The sequence below is a fragment of the Anabas testudineus genome, chromosome 17 (assembly GCF_900324465.2).
Source record: "Anabas testudineus chromosome 17, fAnaTes1.2, whole genome shotgun sequence".
Classification (NCBI taxonomy): Eukaryota; Metazoa; Chordata; class Actinopteri; order Anabantiformes; family Anabantidae; genus Anabas; species Anabas testudineus.
Window position 1 is genome coordinate 11,103,151 of NC_046626.1, and position 22,149 is coordinate 11,125,299.

General features: G+C 38.7%; 3 protein-coding genes across 5 annotated transcripts; 1 reads left to right on the top strand and 2 right to left on the bottom strand.

Annotated features, from left to right (window-relative positions):
- The first annotated feature begins 464 nt into the window (after positions 1–464).
- On the top strand, positions 465–4,447 carry LOC113172455 (glutamate-rich protein 6). The gene is made up of 12 exons (XM_026375426.1): positions 465–598; positions 781–881; positions 1,037–1,089; positions 1,209–1,316; positions 1,423–1,515; positions 1,601–1,812; positions 1,931–1,995; positions 2,172–2,344; positions 2,961–3,043; positions 3,223–3,381; positions 3,525–3,747; positions 4,046–4,447. Exons 2-12 carry the CDS (start codon positions 863–865, stop codon positions 4,310–4,312), a joined length of 1,455 nt encoding a protein of 484 aa, XP_026231211.1. The 5' UTR covers positions 465–598; positions 781–862; the 3' UTR covers positions 4,313–4,447.
- Positions 4,448–4,561: 114 nt separating this feature from the next.
- selenot1a (selenoprotein T, 1a) lies at positions 4,562–10,325 on the bottom strand. The gene is made up of 6 exons (XM_026375427.1): positions 10,116–10,325; positions 8,990–9,100; positions 7,038–7,164; positions 5,559–5,646; positions 5,172–5,344; positions 4,562–5,084 (listed from the first exon to the last, which is right to left on the bottom strand). Exons 1-5 carry the CDS (start codon positions 10,247–10,249, stop codon positions 5,220–5,222), a joined length of 585 nt encoding a protein of 194 aa, XP_026231212.1. The 5' UTR covers positions 10,250–10,325; the 3' UTR covers positions 4,562–5,084; positions 5,172–5,219.
- Positions 10,326–10,882: 557 nt separating this feature from the next.
- On the bottom strand, positions 10,883–18,086 carry kif2c (kinesin family member 2C). Of its 3 annotated transcripts, none has more exons than XM_026375535.1 (23): positions 17,977–18,086; positions 17,720–17,800; positions 17,545–17,639; positions 17,249–17,347; positions 16,938–16,986; positions 16,817–16,852; positions 15,986–16,141; positions 15,605–15,727; positions 15,289–15,386; positions 15,055–15,150; positions 14,907–14,961; positions 14,620–14,782; positions 14,317–14,407; positions 14,136–14,199; positions 13,868–13,959; positions 13,618–13,760; positions 13,014–13,227; positions 12,783–12,893; positions 12,434–12,501; positions 12,234–12,312; positions 12,055–12,135; positions 11,855–11,948; positions 10,883–11,467 (listed from the first exon to the last, which is right to left on the bottom strand). In XM_026375535.1, exons 2-23 carry the CDS (start codon positions 17,778–17,780, stop codon positions 11,406–11,408), a joined length of 2,130 nt encoding a protein of 709 aa, XP_026231320.1. In that variant the 5' UTR covers positions 17,781–17,800; positions 17,977–18,086; the 3' UTR covers positions 10,883–11,405. The 3 variants fall into 3 exon arrangements, with proteins under 3 accessions (XP_026231320.1, XP_026231318.1, XP_026231321.1); XM_026375533.1 differs by having other exon boundaries at positions 16,808–16,852; XM_026375536.1 differs by lacking the exon at positions 16,817–16,852.
- Between the last annotated feature and the right edge of the window lie 4,063 nt (positions 18,087–22,149).

Sequence of the window (22,149 nt, forward strand, 5' to 3'; positions counted from 1 at the left end):
AGTAACATTTTTCTTTAACCATTATTCTGTTTTGCTTGACTTCTCCTCCATATGGGTCGGCCAGTAATTACAGAGCGCTCTCTTCTCCTCTTATCAGGAGGGAAATTACATTTGAACAACTACAGCTCCATGACAACTGAGTAACCTGCTCACAAAACTCATGAGCAACAGCTACTGAATGAATCTTTTTTCTCCATATTCACCTAAAAGATTATTATTTTTTTTAATTTTTAATTTTTGCATCAGGACATCTTTTGCCTTTTACATTGTTTGCAAAAGTTTGAGTGCACAAACACAAAAAGATTACATAATTTGCATCTTAAAAGAATATAATCAAGACATATTCAAAAATAAATCCAGTTACAAGTTCTAAAATACACATTATACACAGAGTACACATAGTACTCTGACAATATGATTCAGTTCATTATAATTGTGTTGCATAGTATTTGTATGTTTCCTAACAAGTCAGCCAGCAGCCAATATCAGGTAACGTTACACTATGCTTACACATTGCTGTGATAGATATTTTCATCTCCAAGGATACTGACAACACCAGCAGGTGTAAACCATTTGTGAATACTTGGCTACTCCTGAGGTGAGGCACATTATCTTATTTTGTAGTTTTATTATGACACATATTATTCAAATGCTCAATAAATGTGTCAATTTTCTTCTTCTCTTTTTGTTTTTACAGTTAATAAAATGTAAGCAAATTTGAACTGTTTCCGTACCTGTGATTGACAGAGAATGTGATTTAAGGTTGTTTTTTTCATCTAGCATTATTGACATTGCCGTGAATGCTGTTATTTCATCCTGAAACAAAGACACCAAAAATCCGTACAGCCAGAAGGACAGAAAGATGGTGGACACATTTTCCTGTGAGACTGCTCTTAGCACGATTAACATTAATTAAACACAATCATCAATGAATTGCCCTGTTTACTGCAAAGAAGACTCGTTAAATCATTAATGTCTTCAGGCCAGTGTTTATTTCTCTAAGTAATGCTACAGCAAACCTTTTTTTCTCCACTAGATGCCACTGCTGCCACACTGGAGCACGAGCCACTGTGCGTCCTGAATGACGATGTAAGACAAATCATGGCTGTAGGTTCCAGTAGTGGAAAATAAATAACTGTATTGTCCATCTGACATTATAATAACTTGTGTACTGTATTTGACTCGTATACTTATCTCTGCTTTGTAAGAGGATACCAAATGACTGTCCACATCCTTGTATCAGAGCTGCAGGAGTTCTGAGGTACAATCGGGAGTCTGAAAGCCATAGATTAAACATAACAACCATTCTACCAGAGGTACTACATCTAATTTATACCTGCTGTTAGTAATTCCCCATCTATAGAAACAATCTTAGTGTTACCGATTAGCTAATTTTTTAACGATTAACGATCTGCTGTCTAGTCCCTACCTGTTATGGAATACCCAGTGAAATGTGAGTACTGTGGAGAACAGGCCAGACCTTCACTGGATCTAACATGGCTACAGGACCGTGAAGTGAGTCAGCAGGCAGTAAATAAGTAAGTCCACGCATGAATTGAATGCACTCTTGACCAGTCATCCTCTTCTGTGTCCATTGTAGACAGCTCCACTCTTCTGTTGTGCCCAATGGCAGCAACTGTGTGAGATACTTGTGAAGCAGAGATGTTTGTTTGAGGGAAGACATGACCTGAAGGCCGGTACTCCAACACCACTGGAAAACAAGCCAGCTTCAGAGTTGGAGGATCTGCTCTTCCGGGACAAGGGGATGGAGGATTACACCAAGTTTATCTTGGATTTACCAAGTGAATTTGGGTAGTAATTTGCATTTTACAATGTCACATACACACTCAAATAGAATTAAGGTGGTAAGATAATCATGACTATAACTGCATAGTATTAACATTAAAAGCACATTTCTACATGTTTGCAGAACATTACCAGAAGTGAGAGTGCTTGAGAACGATTATTCAATCCAGCTACCTGTGGCAGAAACCTGTGAGTATCTGTTCAGTGAGCAGCAACTGGTGATTTCAAATATGTCTTTGTATTATTGGTATTGGACCTAAATAGTTAGTTAGTTATGCCTGTTGTGCCACTGGCATGTAGGGCAACAAATTCTAAATAGTGTTGTGAGATTAATACAGTTCTTTGCTGATTTCTTGTTGCCTCAGTGTCAAAGGTCCTCAGCTTCCGACTCTCTTGTGCTCCACAAAAAGGATGCTGGATAGCGGATCCTAGTAGCACAACTGAGAAGTGCTTACAAAGTGAAGATGAAGAGACACAGGAGTCCGTATCTTTTTGTGAGCCTATCACGTCATGTCAGTTTGGCCTGTGTCACCATCAGGTACCCACAAATTACTGTCTTGTTTTCTTCTATGACTGTAGCACTAAAGACTTTGAATTGCTTCATTTTACCAAGAAGGTGTTCAGTTTAAGACGTCCTGTAAAGTTCTGAAATGATTGCTGTAGATGTCAATATTGTATTTTCAACTGTCAGTGTGTACATGTACACACAGACATACATGCACACTGCCCTCTTGTGGCTACGTTGCCTCTGTAAATGCAAAAATCACTCATAGCAAATATAAACCATATCATTTTAAACATTAAAATACTAATTGTGTACACCTATAATTATTAAAGGTTGATTTTGTATTGGACTTCCATAAAGTGGGGGCGCTTGTAAAGACAATCTTTAGTGGTCAAAGATAGAGATCTTAGAATAAGATTATAATTGATTGATTGATATCCTGACCTTTCTAGATTAAGTCAGACTGCAGAAATGTTTGATTCTACATAATATAAATTACACTAAAATGTCAAATGTCATATTTTTTAAATACCATCACTCTTAAATGGAAGATTTCTGTTATGGATTTATGGTGTCCATGCCCAAGCCCATGTAAACACACTGCAAAACAGCACTAAACATCCTTTAACCTTGTCCTACATGTTCACAGGCTGGGGCAGTATTTCTACAGAAATATTATTCCAATGGCATGACATTTCTCACCGTGTTCCCTGATGGCTCTGCTCAGGTTTTGTATCCACTCTGACTGAATTTCATGATGCAATACGATTTTCAGCAAAATTTTCACCATGAAGACAATACAACATTTATTTAATGTAACGTGTAATAGAAATAACAGTTTTTTAGGTTGTATGTGCAATACAACATGTACTCTGCAATGGATGTTCCCATCCTTATCGTCATGGTAACAGCTATCCCTCAGGCCTCCTGGCTGTCGTCGTTGTGGTCACTGAAGAAAATGGAAGAGTCTGCATTGTGTATGATGACAGCGATTCCCCTGAACAACCAATCAGAGCTGTGTTCCAGTCTGATGGCAAGTCAACATGTTATCACAGCAATGGAAACATATGGTACAAAGCAATAAGCTTATATTCATTGCTTTAATACTACCATTTTTATTCTCATAATAATAACTGTAATAGTATTCATATAATGTATAGCATGTTATCCAGCATTGTGTCTTTGCATTTGTGTGTGTATGTTCGCGTTGTAGGCTGTCCTTAAACAGATCAGGTGGTCAGTGTTTGGATGAGCTGGGTGCAAGAGTGCGCCGCTGGTGCTGGAGCAAGCTGAGCCTCACTCCCACTCCCCTGTACCCCGTCTTCCTGTCCCTAAACAAAATTGTTGGGGTCCGAGTCCTGGGAAAGGAACAAGTGTTTGTCTCTTTCCTGGCAAAAGGGCAACAGGCAAAGTTCAGTGTGGGAACTTGCATTCAGGTAAAGGTTTAATATTTTTAAAAAACATATTACTACAAACTGAAATAATAAATGTGCATTTAAGCAATTGTTGTGATTCTGCAATATAAAGCCAGTCTCCTTTTCACTAATATTTCTTCAGACATTTGTACTTTAAATGCACCATTCGTGTGTTTTATATGTTTTATAGTATACTGTACCATAACTTCCACTCAAGCTGCAGCTCTTATAATCAGGACAATAAATGCTGACAAAATTTTGACTAAATCAATTTGAGTTACAGCACGTGCTTAATTAACATGAAAAATAACCTTTTTAGGATGAACCTATAACAGATGAGCCTTCAGGGACAACAGCTGTATTAAAAGAGGAGCTGTTAGTGTTGGCAGCTAGGATTAGGATCCACCTGGCCATTCAGCATCTTCACCAGTTCCTGATGACACCCTCCCATCACTGGCTGCCTAAAACCAAACAGGCCCGTCACCTCCAAGTTGTTGTCCAAAGGCTTGTGGAAGTGAGTGCCCACATGACGATGAGCGACAGCGATAGAGCCTTCATCCAAAAGTGCTACAAGGACTGCCTTTGATGTTTTCAAATGCTTTCTGTAACAAGTCTTTGCTCGTTCTGCACATGCACACTAGTGATGGAGACGTGATTACATTTCTGATTACATTGATTCCACAAGTAACTGCCACAAAGGTTATGCCTTTACCCCCCTTTTGTGCATAGTAAATGATGAGCTGGCATATTATCTACTTCTGTGTCTTCTAAAAGGAAGATTGTCTTCTCTCATATTAATGACACCCAACCCCACAGTCAGTAAACGCCACACAGCTTCACAGTTAAATAGTTACGTTTTATTAATCATCTTAGCTTCCTCTAATTTACGTAAATATAAAAATTATTCAGAAATCATACGAAGACACGATTCCCAAATGTTATTTTCACAACCGTGATGACAAATTTAAGTGTTGTTTTTGTCCTGCATGGTTAAACTACTTTTAGAACAATAAACTTAAAATTCTACATATGGTTCAGTGGTACAAATGACATTTATTTATACACACGCATCAATTTTACGCAAGAAGTTAAAGTCTACAAGAATCAAATGTTAAATTTCTGCTTATGGTTCCACTAATGTTACCTAGATGAAATCTGCAGTAACATGAATAGTACAAGAATACGACTGAATGACTGGCACTGTTGCCATGGATCCCACTCTGGCGTCAGGGGCAGGATGTCTCGAAGGGGCATGGTGAAGAGATGGGAGCATCCAGCCTGTGCTAGCAGTTTTCCTGCCTTCAGCGCAGACCTTCATAAACATCCCTTCACAGCCCAGTGAGAACCCCACCTCAAACCTACAGAGGAAACACATTCACAAAATAAAAGACTGGCAAAAAAAAAATCTTTGGTGGAAACAGTGCTGCGAATATTACTATACTTACATGGAGGGGGAGGGGCTTTTAGCTCCAGCCAGGAATTGAAAAGTAGGGTTACGAGTGGTGGTGTGGTCTTGTGTTCATATGAACGTTCATCTTCATCTCATTATCCAGGATTTGCACAAGCTGCTGCATGGAGGGCAGGTGACCCGACTCCAGTTTTGACCACACTGGTACATCTACACAAGCACAAAGTTCAATGAACTGCCAAGCTCTGCAGTTTGTATGTATGTATTTATATTACAACTGCTGGTTCAATCTGTTAGGAATTATGTGATACATAATTATTAGGACCCCTTGTAATTATATGAAATGACACTACAGGCTGAAGAAAACGCTGCAACATAAGTAAAATATTCAGCCCATAAGCCCATGCTGTAAACATAGATTTACCATTTAATGTGATTTCAAAAGCTCCTGTAGACATTAGCTGGTTTTCTATCATATTGCTGAAGAAGAACACCATCATGCAGGCATAAATCTGAAAGAAGCACACGAGAAATTTGAGGTTAGGCTGTCAACAAAACTGTTTTCCCCACTGTGTTCTGTTTTTCTTAAATCTAATTTGAAGGATCACAAGAGCAGTTTACAGAAAACACTTAAACAATGAAGACAGAGATCCACAGGCTGTGGACATTTTAGCTAAAACACAACACTAATACCACTAACAGTCAAAATATTTTCCAAGATATTATTCATATATTTATGTTTATCGTGTTAACATTGGACAAACGGTGCCAGAAATGTGTTTTTTATTCCGTTTCAAATTTAGATATTGGCTTTGAAAAATCTCATATGACTTGGGCTTGACAAGTAATGGACATATTCTCTTTTAAAGATTTTGACCAATGTCTACATTTTGATAAATGTGTGAAAAGAAAAAAAAGGTCACTTATAAGCAGGTCTCTTCTGTGACCATACTTGCTTTTGTTTGGTGTGTCAGGGATAGGCAGAGTTGTGCTGAGACTTTCACAAAATACACTACCCATCCAATCAATCAATCAATCAATCAATAAATCAATAAATAAAGGTCACACACTATTATTTCATTGGACCGCCTCAAGCTTTGATTACAGCACGCATTCACTGTAGCATCGTTTCGATAAGCGTCTGCAATGTTACAACATTTATTCATGTCCAGAGTTGCATGTTAATTTTTCCACCAAGATTTTGTTTTGATGATGTGAGAGTCGGACCGCTGCTCAAAGTCTTCTCCAGCACATCACAAAGATTCTCAATGGTGTTAAGGTCTGGACTCGTGGCCAAGCCACATGTGAAAATTATGATTCGTGCCTAGATTTTTACCCTCCCGAAACAGATTAAAATCTTTTGCATGACCACAGGATGAGTCTTCTAACATGGTTGTTCAAGAAATGAGAAGTTACTCACTGAATCGATTCTCAAATTAACTGCAAGAGTTCACACTGCATTTCATTAGCCTCAGCTTTCTGTTAAAATGCAACAATAGTAGTTTTATTTGCAGATATGTTAAAAGTTGTTCATCGTTCTCCCTCTGAGCCTTTGGCGTGTCTGTAGCCCTAGGGATAATAGACCCAAGCCAAACAATACTTAACAAAACCTGAAGACTCTGAATGAACGGCTAATGACATCCCAGGGGTTAGAGTTGTGCTTTGCGGTGTTTATGTACACAACTGTATCAGAAACAGAGACAGAAGTTGACTTTACTCCATGTTTGTATTCAAGACTTGCTCTTGTGTGACATCTGTGGTGATTACCTGCAGAACAAATGCTTAGCTGCAGCATACTGACAATCCTGACTCCACCCTCTAACACAATGGTACGCATGAAAATTATGGTGCTCTCCCATAGTATCAGAACTTTAACGACTCCTACAGTTCCTGGAAACCTTACCTTATTTCCTTGGCCCCACTCCCAGATGCCTGGGGCTTGCATACCAAAGAGGGCGAATGGGTCCCTGCCGATAATAACCAGCCCAATCACAAGCAGTTTGAACACAGACAGGAAGGAAGCAATGTGTCTGAAGAAATAAAACAAGAAAGTGCCTTTGAAAACAATGACTACAAAAGGAACACAAAGAGATACACTATAGATATATAAAGACATTACCAGTTAACATTTAGACACACCTTCTCCTTCTGTGGTTCTTAATTTTTAATATTTTACACATCCAAACATTGAAATTATGACAGAACAAATAGAAAATGCAACAAAAATATGCTAAATCATCCAGAATGCGTTTTAAATGTTATTATATTTTAGATAGAGCAACATTCAGCTCTGGCACACTCATTAGATTCTCCTCATATTCACAAACTAGTCACTTGGAATGGTTTTCAGTTCACACACTTGTCAAGAGTTAGTGACATTTATTGCTTTCCTATTTTGCTTAATACCATCAATTGTCTTGTGCTGAGGAATGATGGGAACAAAGTCAGTAGTCCTATTAGTGTTACTACAACTACTGTACAAATACATATTATGTCAAGCAACACTCGGCAAAGTAAAGAGAAAACACAGTTCAACATTACTTGAGTAAATTAAGTCAGTCAAACCAAAAACTGTCCTTTGGTCTAACAACTCAAAATTTGAGATTCTTGGTTCTAACAGCTGTCTTTGTTAGACATAGATAGGGTGAACGGACAGTTTCTGAATATGTGGTTCCCACTGTGAAGCATGGTGGAGGAGGTGTGATAGTGGGGGGGGGGGGCTTTGCTGGTGACACTGTTGGTGACTTAGTCAGGGCACACCAGAGTATTTCTCAGCGACATACAATCCCATCTGGTTTGCACTTAGTGGGACCTTTGTTTTCCAACAATTTCCCTCTGGGAATTAATAAAGTCTTTTTAAATCTTGAAAACCATTCCAGGTGACCACCTCAGGAGGCTAACGGAGAGAATGTCAAGAATGTGCAAAGCAAAAGGTCACTGAAGAATCAAAAATAAAAAACAAAATAAAATAATAATCTTAACATCTAACACATTATTACAAACATTTTATTCTGAGACATTTGTTACTGTAAATGTGTAGTTTAACAATGTGCCAAAATAGTGACATTTTAAACTTCACTGTGCACAACAGTGAAAGGAAATTTAAATCAGTGTGTCATCAGCTGCCTTGTGTACAAACAGTTATTATTAGCGGAAAAACTTGAAAAATATATATTCATAATACTCAAAATAATAAAGTGGGACATAGCTTCAACACTGTGACACTTATCAACCTGTAACACAGAGTGTGCTTTCTGATTGCTGGTTTTAAACCTTAACATGCGTTACTGAATGACCAAGGTCCTGTTAGCAGACGAGTTTAGTGACTGAGATCGAGACACACACACACACAGGCTGTATTTTAGAAGCCCACAGTTTGATTCTGTCTCCTTCCTCAAATTGAGCTAATCTCTAGTGTGTTTATTAAGAGTTCAACAGATGAGCACCTGACAGTCTCAGTGGTACAGCACCTTACGACTACATCTCCTGGGACCACAGCACAGACCAATCTCACATCAAGACTCAGCCTGCGATCCCAATACAGTTTCCCTGGCCAGTGCTACCTGTGTTACTGGCAGTTATTTCTGTGTTACTCTTAGCTTTATCAAATAAACTGGCAACTGAATATATTTCAAGTAGACATACTGACATTTTCCCAAATTAACTTTCTGCAAAATCTGCAAACTGATGGTATCTGAAGTAATACAAGTAAACAGCTTTACCAAAACTTTGGGTTTAGAAGTATTTTCATCAAGCAACAAATACAAACCCACACTGCCAGCTAATCCCAGGCAGTTTTAAGATGTTATAATAAAGCTGGATATAATAACATGGCAGCGAAGTGCTCTATCTTACCGATAGATGGGCATAGGAAGATAGTTCTCCCCTTCAATACGGATGTCTGGATACCGCTGGTACAAGGCCTGCGTGTACTCCTCAAACACCCGCTTGTACCCTCAGGAAATGCTGTTAGAAACCAAGCACACCATTAGAAATACAGTGTACAGCTGCAAGTACAAACACTGACCAGAGTAGCCACAGCAATACAACCAAACAACATTAGGTCTAAAGGATAAACTGAGGCTTCAAATTTAAATTCATATGCTAGCTATACACTTGGATGTTATATAGTAGTGACAGTGTGAAATTCCTGTTAGCAGCATGCTACTTTTGTACCATGGTGCTACATGCACCTGTCTGTCTGCTTTAGAGGAGAAAAAACTATTTACAATGCAAATGTCTGTTTCGTTGTCTTATTTACATTAGTCATACTTGCTTGCATCTAAATCATGTGACATGTGACAGTAATTAGCATAACCCAATGGCTTCCCCAATGAGGACTTAACTACTAAATTACAGTAGAGATACTCTTATGTTCGTATTAGCTTTGACATATTTAATATATTCAGCTTCTTACGCGTAGAAATAAACGACTGAAGCTTAGTTAAATGGATTACCTCGGCGTGTAAGGGGATTTAATTAGCACAAACTGTCGTTACAATAGCAAACCACAAACAAATGTGTTTATCTAAGCTGTATAAACTAACTGCAGACCGACAGGAGCCTTTTAGCTGGATGTGAAATGTGTGTTTACAGTACAGACAATAATGAACCCTGACAGGTGGACAGAGACTGAGGATTTAGCTCAGATTAAGTCGCATGGTCGGCAGCGGAAGCGGAGCCATGTTTTCGACGAAATGGCTAAAAACCACGACTGTCAGAGAATATATTCACACTGGGTAAAAACGAGCACTGCTCCTTTTAACGTGATATGTTAATACAGCTAGCTAACAGTGTCCTGTTAGTCTCCTGTTAGCTAACAGTCTCCTGTTAGCTAATAGTCTCCTGTTAGCCAACAGCCTCCTGTTAGCCAACAGACGCCGTTTAGCTAGCTCCTATCGGGCGACCTGAGATGTTGTTAGCCGGCGAGTTCAGCTCGTTAGCTTGCCGTGACTCGCCAGATTTTCGCTCATTTGCTCACCAAATCTGAAACTTGAGAAGTGGCCCCGTAGCGAACTGCATCTTCATCTTCTTCACGCCGCTGCTGTCACCGGCTGTGGCGCAGCACAGCGAGAAAAACCCCAAAGCGAGGAACGAAAACCGTAACCACTTCATGTCCGTCGGTTCCGGGGCTGGTTAGCTGCCTCAGTCCGATGGAGAAGCGGGTTAATGTGTGTGTTCCGCTGGTGGTTGGTCGGTTCTTCCTTTTCCGCCTTCATTGGGATTTCAAACACCGCTGACTGTCGCTTTTAGCGCCACCTACTGTTCTGGCTGTTCAGCTGATCCACAGAAATGTTGTTTAGTTCAAATATTGATCGATTTAAGACGTTGTTAGCAGCACTAGGAAATATGTACTACACAGTTAACATGATGAACTAACTATGCTTTTATTATAAATGGTATAACCTTATCTCTTCGATGTATCACCATCTTATCTTTAATAACTTTATTACTGGTTAATAAATCTAATGGCAACTTTTGGGTTGCCAGGTTGTGGGGAATCCTCCATCACCATTACACCTTCACCTTAAGATCTATATTTATGACGGGATCCCTCCTAACTACAAGAACAGATCTGCAGAGCATACACCAAAATCCATTATTAATCTGCTTACCAACATTTATAGACCTTTATTAATACTTTAACATTTACAGTTGACTTGTATTTTTGCTGAAGGCTTACTACAAGTCACAAGAATCACATGCAGTTTACTAACAAATAAGCATTAATAACTCTAGACTTCAGGCTAATTAAAAAATGCTTTATTAACATTTACTCATACACAACTTATCAGGTGGTACAAAACTGAATCTTCCTCATATTTCAAAAGTTATGTTACACACTGTGCTTGATATTTTGTATAAACCTTTGTTGGAAGGGTATATTTAAATACAGTTATGAACAAAATTACTTACTTTCTCTCAAACAAACTTGACACAAAATCCATCTGTCACACAAAACCAATATGACATGTTCAAAAAGGAAATTAAAAATATACTGTAAAATATTTTTTCACACAACATTTAACTTATCACCAAAGACTATAAAAGCAAAAGAATATTTAGCTCTTTGTTTTCTTCTCAAACCTTTGACCCCATGAAATACAAATCAAACACTGGTCTTGCCAATAAAAAAAAAAAGACATAACAGTTATAATGAGTTAGTGTTTTAATACATTTTATTTAACACAGTAAATACAATGATAAAAATCGAAAGCAACAGCTTCAAAACAGACAAAAATGTTATTCTGAGTGGGTTTCTGAGTTCATCTCAATGGTTCAGCCTCGTCATTCTCTCCTGATCCACAGCAGACTGCAAGGCCAGTACTGTGTCTGTGCGTGACAGATAACACTGGTTAGTTAGCATAAAGCAAATGTACCCATAGAGGTTGGTCATGTATGTAATTTATTTTCTTAGGCGCTATATTTAGGTTTTGATTAACAGAACAGGGCAGTTATTAATAATAATAATAGTTTTTATAATTGTTACTTTAATAATCCCTTGGGGAAAATCTTTGTGGACAGAAGGCTGCATTTTAGACACCAAGAGTTCAGGGTTCCGTGTCTTGACCAGGGACTAGGAATTGGGGGTGAAGTGGGAACTGCCCTACCAACTAAGCCTATATATATATGAAAAAAAAAATAAATATATATATATATATATACACACTATTAGCCTATTCATACTACTGCAGTATAAAATAAGACTGTTGTACAAACCCAGTAGCTTCCGTGAATGATCCACCAGGTCAGGAAGTCCTGACTCAATGTTGTATGATGTTTGCTCCATTGCCTTGACAAGTTCAGTTGCCCTCTAAATAAAAACAAAAAGAAAAAAAAAAACATGTGAGAACTTTACATCTTAAAACAGGACTATGTTGTGTATCTCATAAAGATGATGAGATTTGGGAAAACTGTACTTGGAGCTCCACATAAACTTTCTCCTCTAGCTCTGCCACTTGGGATATAGCATCATACACACTGGTATCCACAACAGATTCCTACAATGCACACGAGAGAAAAGCAAAATGTTATTACATTTTATAGTGATTATAATCTATATTAATTATGATTTTGAACTCATCTTGTGAAACCTGACCTCATCTGAGGAGCTATTTACAGGCTCTTGTGACTTGGCTGCTCCACTGGCTTTGGAATTACCATTCAGTTCCTTCACTCTGCAGAACATTAGACAATATTTCAAGCTTTATCTTCAGAGGGCTGATATTCTTTTCATGATAAAAGTCAGTCACAAACAAACACTTGGAATCAATTTAAACTTTGCGAGCCAGGTGTTACCTGTCAGCATAACGTAGTGTGTTCATTGTATATTCACATGAAGCCATGCCGGGCGACACCATAGAAATCTACAAAATAAATGAAGGGAAATATATTTACCTACAATGGCAGGAAAAAGTATGTAAACCGTTTCATAGTTTTTTGCATTAATTTGTTATAAAATGTGATTTGATCTTTATGTAAGTCAAGAACAAATATAATGTGCCTGAAAATCAGATCTTCATGTCTTTATTTAGAACAACCAAAAAAAACTCATAGTGATAGTGAACAAAATATGAGAATCTTGGATTAAATTACTCATAATTTTTTCTTAGTCAGCTCTTATTATTTTATTTTTTAGGTAACGTACCATGCAGGTCCGGGACTTCTCTCCAATAAAGGAATCCCTGAGGACCTTGGTTAAAGTGCTCATTCGGAAAGGAATGTGATCGCTGTTTTTTCCCAGTGAACGAATGCATTCCTACAGGATACAAGAGTAGGCAACACAGGTTTGTTAGATGTGATTGAAGAAGAAAGAAATTATCTTGCCTTTAAACCACAACTATTCATTTCTCTGTTGTCCATATCAGCTGTAATCTACCTTGAGAGCCAGCAGGCTGCGGTTGATCTCTGCAGTCTCAACCAAAGTGCTGCGGTCATTGCTGCTGACATCCGTGCCACGCTCATTGCCAGCCAAATCAACCAATGAAAACTTGCCATGCAGCGTGGAAGCACGGTCATTGCGTCGTAGCACAATCTGGAGAATCGCATGGGAGCGGGATGAGTTGGCGTTTGCTGACGTCTGGCCTGATGTTCTGAAATAAGAATAAACATGGGATTTAAGCTGAAAATGAGACATTTCTTATCTGATTCATCCATGTACTATTAGATGTAATGTCTTTAGTGCTAGGCAAACAGTTTTTAAGCTTTTATTTAGTTTTATTAAACAAGATTATGCACTTGAAATACTGGTGAGACCATAATCAGGATTTCTCTTTTACGTTTCTATGTTAAAACAACTAATGAAGGCTACATACTTAGTGCTGTTTCACAGAATATCTTATTTAGAGAGAGCAATAAAGCTTGCTCAAGTTTGAAAATGTATATGTATTATGAGCGTGTCAATTACTTTCTACAGCCCCCCAGTGGCTTTGAGTTTAGGCTTAGCTGCTACAGTGTATATATATATATATATATAGTGGTACCTGCATGCACTGCCTGTCTGTATCATCCTGATGACCTCTTCTGCTGTGGTGACGTAGACCTCCTCTAGGCCCACGACCTGAACCTGCTGTCGGACATCCTCCAGAACACGGAGCTTGGCCTTCTTGTTCAGCAGGTCATACACCTAAATCCAACAGATTGTTGCATTAATTCCTTAAATACGCAGATTGTTCAGTGAGGTATTGTCCATAAATGTATATTCATGGAGGTAAGAGAAAAGATTTTTCTTACTTTGCCATTGTAAATCTCAAAGAAGCTGACATAGGCAGAGAGATCCAGGTTGGAATACTTCCTGTTGCTGAGATAGGCGAAAACATCCTGGGCTAAAAGAGAGAGCTTAAGTCAAACTTAAAATCTCATTTAAGTTGCACTAAAAATATGTAACGTGTGAAAACTAGAATATATAATGAAGGTTCATTGCGTAAAATAATCAGGATCAGTGTCCCTATCCAAACTTTTTAATAGATTTGTGAAAATCTCAATATGAGTTAGGTCTTACCTGCCAAGGCGTAGATCCCTTTGGCACTGTTCTGCTGCCTCCCTGTGAAATCACCCCCCATTGTCTGTACAGAAGATGCCAAACCAAAAATCCAAGTCTTACTCATTCCCATCTCAACATAAGTTATTGAAAAAATATATTTTTTTGTCAACTCAACCCCAAACAACACCCAGAGACTTACATGAGTCTTTCCACTTCCTGTCTGGCCATAGGCGAAACATGTTGCCATGCAACCGTCAAAAATTGACTGCACCAAAGGTTTGGCAGTGAACCTGAAGTAAATAGGATCATATATAAATATATTTTTTTGAATATTTATATATATTTTGACCAACTCTGTCACACATACATTACAGTTTCCATTAAAAACACAGAAAGCTAAAGATAAAAAAAGTGAGAGTCGTTAGTCATCTAATCAGTTAACCTGCAATCCGATTCAAGTTGTTGCTTAACCTTAACTTAAAAGCACAAATGAGATAATTACTTGTAGACCAGTTCATTGGTGGCAGTCTCGTCGAAGGAGTAGTCAAAGTGGAACATTTGGTTTTCCAAGTACTTGGTGAGGTCCACTTTGTGTTTTGGCTCATGGACCAATAGTGCCCCCTTTCCAGGTATGGTCACAACATCTATCTCCTTCCTATTTATCTCTGGAATACACAAGCATGCACAATCAGAATTTAAAAATCAATGGGTAACATTTGAGTCTTACATGAATTACTGCTTCATCTTTAGATACTGTATGTAGGATTTTAGATGTAATTTCCAGTATACCTTGCTTGTTAAGTGGCCGTTTGCGAACACACACGCAAATCCTGTGAGGTTCAACCTGTACACACACACACACAAAAAAAGGTGTGGGCTACATTAGCACACCAGCACACAGCATCACATTCCACATGGTTTAAGTGTTCAAACTTACCAGGTCTGCAGATGATATGGGGATGATTTCTAAAGTCTCTCTGAAGTCTTGGATCATCTCGTAGAACTTTTGGTTTGGTCGAGAAGGCTCTCCAAACTAAAATGAAAAGGAAACACTGAATTCAAATAAAATGTGAGTAGGAACTTCTCATGTCTAGAAGTTTGACAGAAGTTTAACACAGTCAAAACTGAAAAAATATCAAATATAATAGAAATATATATACATATATATCACCTTTCCCCTCTTGGTCTGCATTTCAGGGGGTTTTATTACACAAGAGAGCCTTTTGCTGCCTTTGTTTGTCTCTTGGGGGGCAACTGATTTTCTTCTGCCTAAAGTGCATAAAGAAAATAACCATGTTTCCCATTTTCTTTTAAAATTGCATTATCCAACTAGTTTTCCTTCACAGAACATGTATGCACCTCATATCATGCACCCCTGTTCTTACTTCTCACTTGAGTTGATATAGTCTGTCTGTCCATAAACGCCAAATCTCTTGTGATTAAAGAGATAAGTAAACCAGGGAGGACAGACAAAATGTTTTACTGACCTTTGACTGCAGGCGGAGGAGGCATTCTCTCAGGTTCTTCATTTTCCTTTACAGACTCTCGAACAAAAGGCAGCAACTGTGCTGGTTTGGCCTCATTCTTTCTCCTTTGCTTATTAAGAGTCGCTAAGAATGAGACAAAAGAGTGCACTTGAGTTTAAAAAGAAGACAAATATTTAAAAACCTCCACATAAAAACAGCACTAAAATAATCAGTTAACACGTCAAACACTCTGTGATCCAATTTTGAAACTACTGCTGCATCATGTGGAAACAATCAAAGTTACATGTCACTAAGATGAACAAAATACAATAAATGTAAATACAATAAATTTGTCTCATGTTTATTTTAAGTAAGTATTCTTTTTAGAAGAACACTACCAACCAGAGTTTGTGGGGACTGATGATGGGGGAATATCAGGGCGAATTGTCTCTGGGTTTGCCTGAGAAGACTCTGAGGTTGGAGCTGCTGCTGCTGCTGCTGGAACTGGGGCAGGAGCCTGGAACATGCACGTCTGCCTTGCCTGAGACCGACTGGCAACTGTCGAGTAGGACAAATCCAAATCAAACAGCAGCACAGATGAGTGTCACTTTCTTAAATCACATATTGTTAAGTTATTGCTAGCACTGCTTGTGTGGGATTAAATGTACTCCAGTAGTAGTAGTATAACAAATCACAAGTGACCACACCAACAATTTGCAATGAGAAGAAGAAGGAAAAAAAAAAAAAAAAAAAAAAAAAAAACAACTCTTCAGAGACCACAAGTGACAAAGCTTTAGGTCATAAACACCGGAACAAAAAGTGGAAGCTAAAGTGTGGCGGCTGATTAATTACTTGATTATAGAAATATTACTGGTTGAAGGTTAAAAGGTGAACAATTTCAGTCTGTTATAAGAAAATAATACAATGAGTGTGTGATATGATGAAATTGTCATGTCATTTGTGAGGGAAGGTACTCCACACTCCTTTCCCCCATATTTGACCAGTGTTATCCCAGGAGAAAATAGAACGATTACTCAATTTTCAAATTTTACCCGTGACACTAATCATAAAACTAAAGCAAATGATTACTTATGTATAATCATTGACCAGATCTGAGCAGAGTTCAGCTCTCTGACAGTTGTGGAAAATGTGCACATGCACCCTGATCCCATTAACAAAGGAATGCTTAGGACTCATTTGCTTTAAAGAGAGGAGCATGCATGCCTTGCCGACCTGACTCTTCAGCCTTGGTGACAGCTGGAGCAGAGGCTTTTGGGAGGAAACAAGCTGTTAAGTGAAAGAATAGTGAACATGAAAGTGTAAACGGACAAAACAGTCCAGTTCATTTACATACAGGAGGAAGGGGCAGGAATCCTGGATGAGCGCAATCGACCTTCATATTTCTGTCAAAGCAAGAAACAAGCGACCGTGTTTAGCACATCATCTTATTACGGCCCCACACTGCACAAATGATCACTTGCAGCATTAGACATTTTTTTATCCCTACTAATGTTCAACCCATGCTGCTGAATTCACGATTATAACACAAAGCTTCTGCTGAATACAGTAACCTATTAAACTTCAATTTGACTTTCATTTGACACTTGATAAGCAGCTTTGATTGGGTTAGAAGTGAATTCATAGTCATAATTGTATGTACCGTACCTTGTCTTGAACCAGTGGTGGGTCTGCAGCTTTGTTGGTGACAGCATTTATATGATCCAGTAGATCTGGATTGAGTGTACATAACTCACTCACTTCAACCTGAAGCACAAACAAGTCAAAAAAAAAATGCAGTAACTTTGATGAGATGCGAAATTGCTTCAAACTTTTATAATTAGTGTTTATTATTTTATTAACCAACTCATACTGGATATTTCGAATGACATTCAGGATGGACGCCTAAGAGATGTCTGGTTCACATTAGTAGTTCCTTTTTCTGAATTTAAGGACTGACTGACCTCCTTTCCTCGGCAGATGTTCCTCTCATGCCACTCCACCATAACCGTGGACTTGACGGTGTCAACGGATTTCACCGTCGCCGGATGCACTCGTCCTGGTGAACACGCAAAACAAGCGTCCAGTCACACTTTCTTATTAGCCTCCACCCGTTAGCTTAGAAACTATTTCACTCACCATCACTGCGACTGATCTGTACAGAGAGTCCAACAAGAAGTCTGGACAGGCTGCTCTCCATCTTAGCTTCTTCTCTCGGCTCTGACGGAGAAATCAAAATCCAGGACTTATTAACGAGCTGACTCGAGCTGGAGCTAATATGCCCTAGCTGCTATTAAATTATGCGCTCCCTTCATCAATAAATTGTAACATTAATCGCTCTATTTTGTTATATTGTTTGTTTATCTTCTGCTAAAGAACGACAAAATCACTCTTACCGTTTCCAACACCGCCCAAGATTTAAAATTACGCTACTTCCGGGTGTTTAGCGATCTGATTGGCTGTCATCAAGACGTCCTTTGCGACTTTCTTCTTCTATGTTTTATTTCTGGTTAAATCCAAATGGGTGCCACCAAGTGGACAAATGAGGGATTTCATTTTTAGACGAAATCAGTTGTCAGGTGACTAGAACTTGGTTAAACAATTAAAACATAATTAAAAAGAGACGTATGACAACACAAAGGGACAAAAAAAATCTAACAACAGAGGCCAAAAAGACACACAACATAACCACTAACAGAAAGATTTTGTGAAAATGAGACACACAACTCCAAAAACAGACACGAAAATAAATCTAAAAAGACCAAAATTATTATATTCCAAAATGCAATGAGCTTGTAATATCTGATGAGCTGTTATGAATTAATAGGCTACTAAACACCATGTGGAGTAATTTGATTTAACATAACATCTGAAGTAATATACTTCTTATTGATGGTATCTTTAATCATCTATGATGCACTTTATTTTTGTCCTGCTTATGATGCAGGAGAAACAGAATACATCAGTATACTAATCTAAATAGACGAAGATGAAATACATCAAAATAACATATTCCATATTGTGAATATAGGCCCGTAGCCTAAGAGATATTCAGTTTTTCAGAATGCTTTTTAAACCCCTGATTGTATTATTTATGACTATTTATGACAATATTACACTCACAGAACTTGGTAAAATGCAATTAACCTTGATTTTAATGACCTGGTTGTCTTTCCAATCAAATCCCACAGATAGGTAGATAGACAGATAATTGCATCCCATATATCCAGACATGTGAATTCATGAATTGAACTGTAACAGATAGGACTGCTGTTTCCTCATCAGTCTGCAGTTGTACCCGAATGATGCTGAACATTGATCCGTTTAGCCTGCTGCATTTCATCCATGTGACCGCAGAAATCCAGTGTTTGTCCACATCCTTCCTCCCTCCCCACACCCACTGCAAATCAGGCACAACAGCGCCGTAGCCCATGACATCAACAATCAGGGACAGCTGGAGACTGACCCATAATGCAGTTCAGCCTTCACCCCTTCCTCCAAGCCTCCCTACACCCCCCCCAGCCTCCAAACCTACTAACTATACACAAGCTGGACTTATGTATACACATTCCCTACAAGCGAACACTGACACATGACAAATCAAAGGTCTGATAAACAGCTTGCGCTGAACAATTTCCCCTCACCACCAAAGGATGAAAAATAAACAAATCCTTGTTGGTTGGCCTGACCAGACCATTTGGTGGGTCTGTCTGTCGATGACTGGGTGGCCCAGGCCTGCTCGGTGTGAGGCCTGGGTTGGAGCCACAACTGTTTCCTGTGAGCAGCCCAACCCCCAGAACCTCTCCACAACTGGCTTAGTGGGTGGTATTCCCCTCCTTCTTTTCCTCTCATGCCCTAAACTCCTACACACTCTCTCTCTCAAGCCCTCCTCTCTCCCTCAGTGCTCACAATCTGAGCACACCTTCCAGTCAGTCCATCCATTCTCACAACCTTAAGTTCCCCCCTAATGACACTGAGTGAGACACAGAGTCCATCTGCTGTATTTAAATAATAAAAATAATAATAAAAAGATTATTGTTCATGTGTTTAATTGGTTCTGAATTATTCTCTGTCTACAAAAACACATACAGAGAAAAAAAAAATCAACTCCCCATGATTCCAAATTAAGAGTTGACACCACTGTGAATGAGCGTGCTTCATTTCTGTGGTATTTAAATTTGTATAATTAATCATAATTGTCAAACCAGCCTAATGGATGTTGTGCATGCTAAACAACCACAGCCTCACTGGTTTGAGTCTGGTTGGAGACCTTTGTTGCATCTTTCTCTGTCCACATTTCCTGTCCTCCGATTGACTGATAAAAAAACATATATTTGTATAGCTGTGCTACATTTGACGACATGATTGGAAACTGACTTTTTTACAACCAATCCCTTTAAAAGTAATCCTGCCTAGTAACAGCACTTGGTAGTAATGGTGCTTGATCGGAGAGTGACTAGCTCTTGTATCTGTTGGCCCCAAGTCTGTTTAACCTTTTTCCAATTGTCCACAAACATATTCTGTCAGTCTAAAAAAAATGGTAGAGGCCATGGCTCTGTTCCCTTATACAGACTAAATAAACACACATGCACATAGTGCGTGAGCTGAGCACACTTACAAGCCACCCAGGAAGGCTGATAGTGTAGGAGAGAAACAGAGAGAGGAACACAGATTAAATGCTGAGATCTAAGAAGACTGGACGTTTGATTATTGTAACTAGTTTAATGACATCATTCTTTTGCAGACATGGCAATTGATATCAATACTTCAGGTCTTCAGAATGATATAGGCCTTTGATAGTTTCTTTAATCTCATGCTTGTAATACTTGAACGTCTTCTGTGTCTCGCCTTGTTTTGTGGAGTTGTATTCTACAACATGACCAGCAGAGAGCATTGTAGGTACAAACAGAAAGAGCAGCAAACAAATTCTGGACCTGGAAAGAGGAGCACTAATAAGACATGTGATATTAGAATAAAACCTTTCTCCTCTTTATACGCTTCCCTACAGATTTGATTTATTTGATTTAATGAGTGTCCAGTATAGCCGCAGCAGACATTTAAACCTCCTTTAGCCAAGGAACCAAACTGAGCAAATACTCAGTGAGTCTGGAACATTCACTCATTTAAACATATTAGTATTCTTGGCATGTAGGGATCCACTGAAACATGCCAGTGACCCATTTTGGTTCCCAGCCCATCATTTAAAAAGCTGCCACAGACTAAGCTTACTCTTCAAACATCAATCACTTCACGCAGCGAAAAGGTTCAGCAAGGTGTTTATTCACCTTTGAGCTCCGCCACTCTTACGCAGCCCTCTGCCAAGTGCCAATGAAGTTTTCCCAGCTGGCAAAATCTATTTGTTTCCTCAGCTATAATTTTGTTTATTTATTTGGTCTTTGCAGTAATGAGTGGTCAGACTAATACACACAGCTGCAGTTACACTACGGGAACGTCTGTCCACATCACAGCACAGCATCACCAATAGATGGATCTGTGAAAATAACACAGTGACACTGTATATTCATGTTACTTTATGAACACATACACAGTTAGTTATTATCTCAAAAATAGCTTAAACTTCAGCCAGATGTGCGCTACTACACATACATGCAAGAACAAACAAGTAAGAAAATCTTACAACCAATTAAAAACTGGCATGACACTTATTCACTAGACATGTGGGACACTTTTAAGGCCGTTTTATGACATTTGGGGGCATAAAGATCTTGTGGGCTACACTTTTAGAATGTCATTAGTGTTATTCCTTCACACCCACAGCCTCACACACATGTTCAGTCACCAGCTCTTGGTTTCTCAATTTCCCCATTTGGTCAGTAACTAGTCCACAGGGCCACTCTGTCATTTTCTCTGTTGGTCTTCGTCAGTTTTCCATTTCATGCTCTGCAGCACAAAACATGAGAAGGCTCCTTCACTGCAACACTACTGAAAGTAAAATAAGGTTTTCAGCTTGAAACATAATCTAAATGTTTCGATAGAAATAAAATGCATCTGAAACAAAGTCTAATCCATGACTGTGAACTGAACCCATAAATTCTATTCTTAAATTCAATCAGTTTCTTTACACGAACCATAAAGACTGAGATACAGCAGGCCCACATAGAGCCTCTTTAAGGGAACACCAATCAAAACCACAAACCATGAATAGCCCAGAACTGTGTTAGTGTGCTTTTGAAATTAATCCTTAAAACCCACCAGTGTTTCTCTTTTCTTTTTTACGGGACTCACCAGAGAAGTCGTGTGTTTGCTCACATAGTGCAGGGTACAACATGTGGACCCCGAATACATCTAAGGAGAACTACACCTGCACGTTCTTAGAAACCACGCCAACAAGATGCACTCCATAAATTTCCATCTTATCACGTGATTTTTGTCTTTTTTTTTGGATCCACTAAAGTTTTATCTTCTCATGTTAAGAGACTAAAATGGCCTATGTGGTGATTTAATCACAAAATGTTACATTAAAAACCAACTTACTTTAAGAAAAGTTGTAGAAACAAGGTCATTTGACTCTAGTGCAGCAGCCTCATTCTGTGCTCATTCAAAATACA

Bases quoted from the DNA above. Each gene is read 5' to 3' on its own strand.
- LOC113172455 (XM_026375426.1), top strand. The intron at 1,317-1,422 runs GTACTACATCTA...TCTGCTGTCTAG, and splicing joins TAACAACCATTCTACCAGAG to TCCCTACCTGTTATGGAATA. The intron at 1,516-1,600 runs GTGAGTCAGCAG...TGTCCATTGTAG, and splicing joins CATGGCTACAGGACCGTGAA to ACAGCTCCACTCTTCTGTTG.
- kif2c (XM_026375533.1), bottom strand. From the start codon at position 17,780: ATGGAGAGCAGCCTGTCCAGACTTCTTGTTGGACTCTCTGTACAGATC. The intron at 16,142-16,807 runs GCATGCATGCTC...CCTACTCGACAG, and splicing joins TGAAGAGTCAGGTCGGCAAG to TTGCCAGTCGGTCTCAGGCA. The intron at 13,228-13,617 runs GTACCACTATAT...TTCTTATTTCAG, and splicing joins CAGACAGGCAGTGCATGCAG to AACATCAGGCCAGACGTCAG.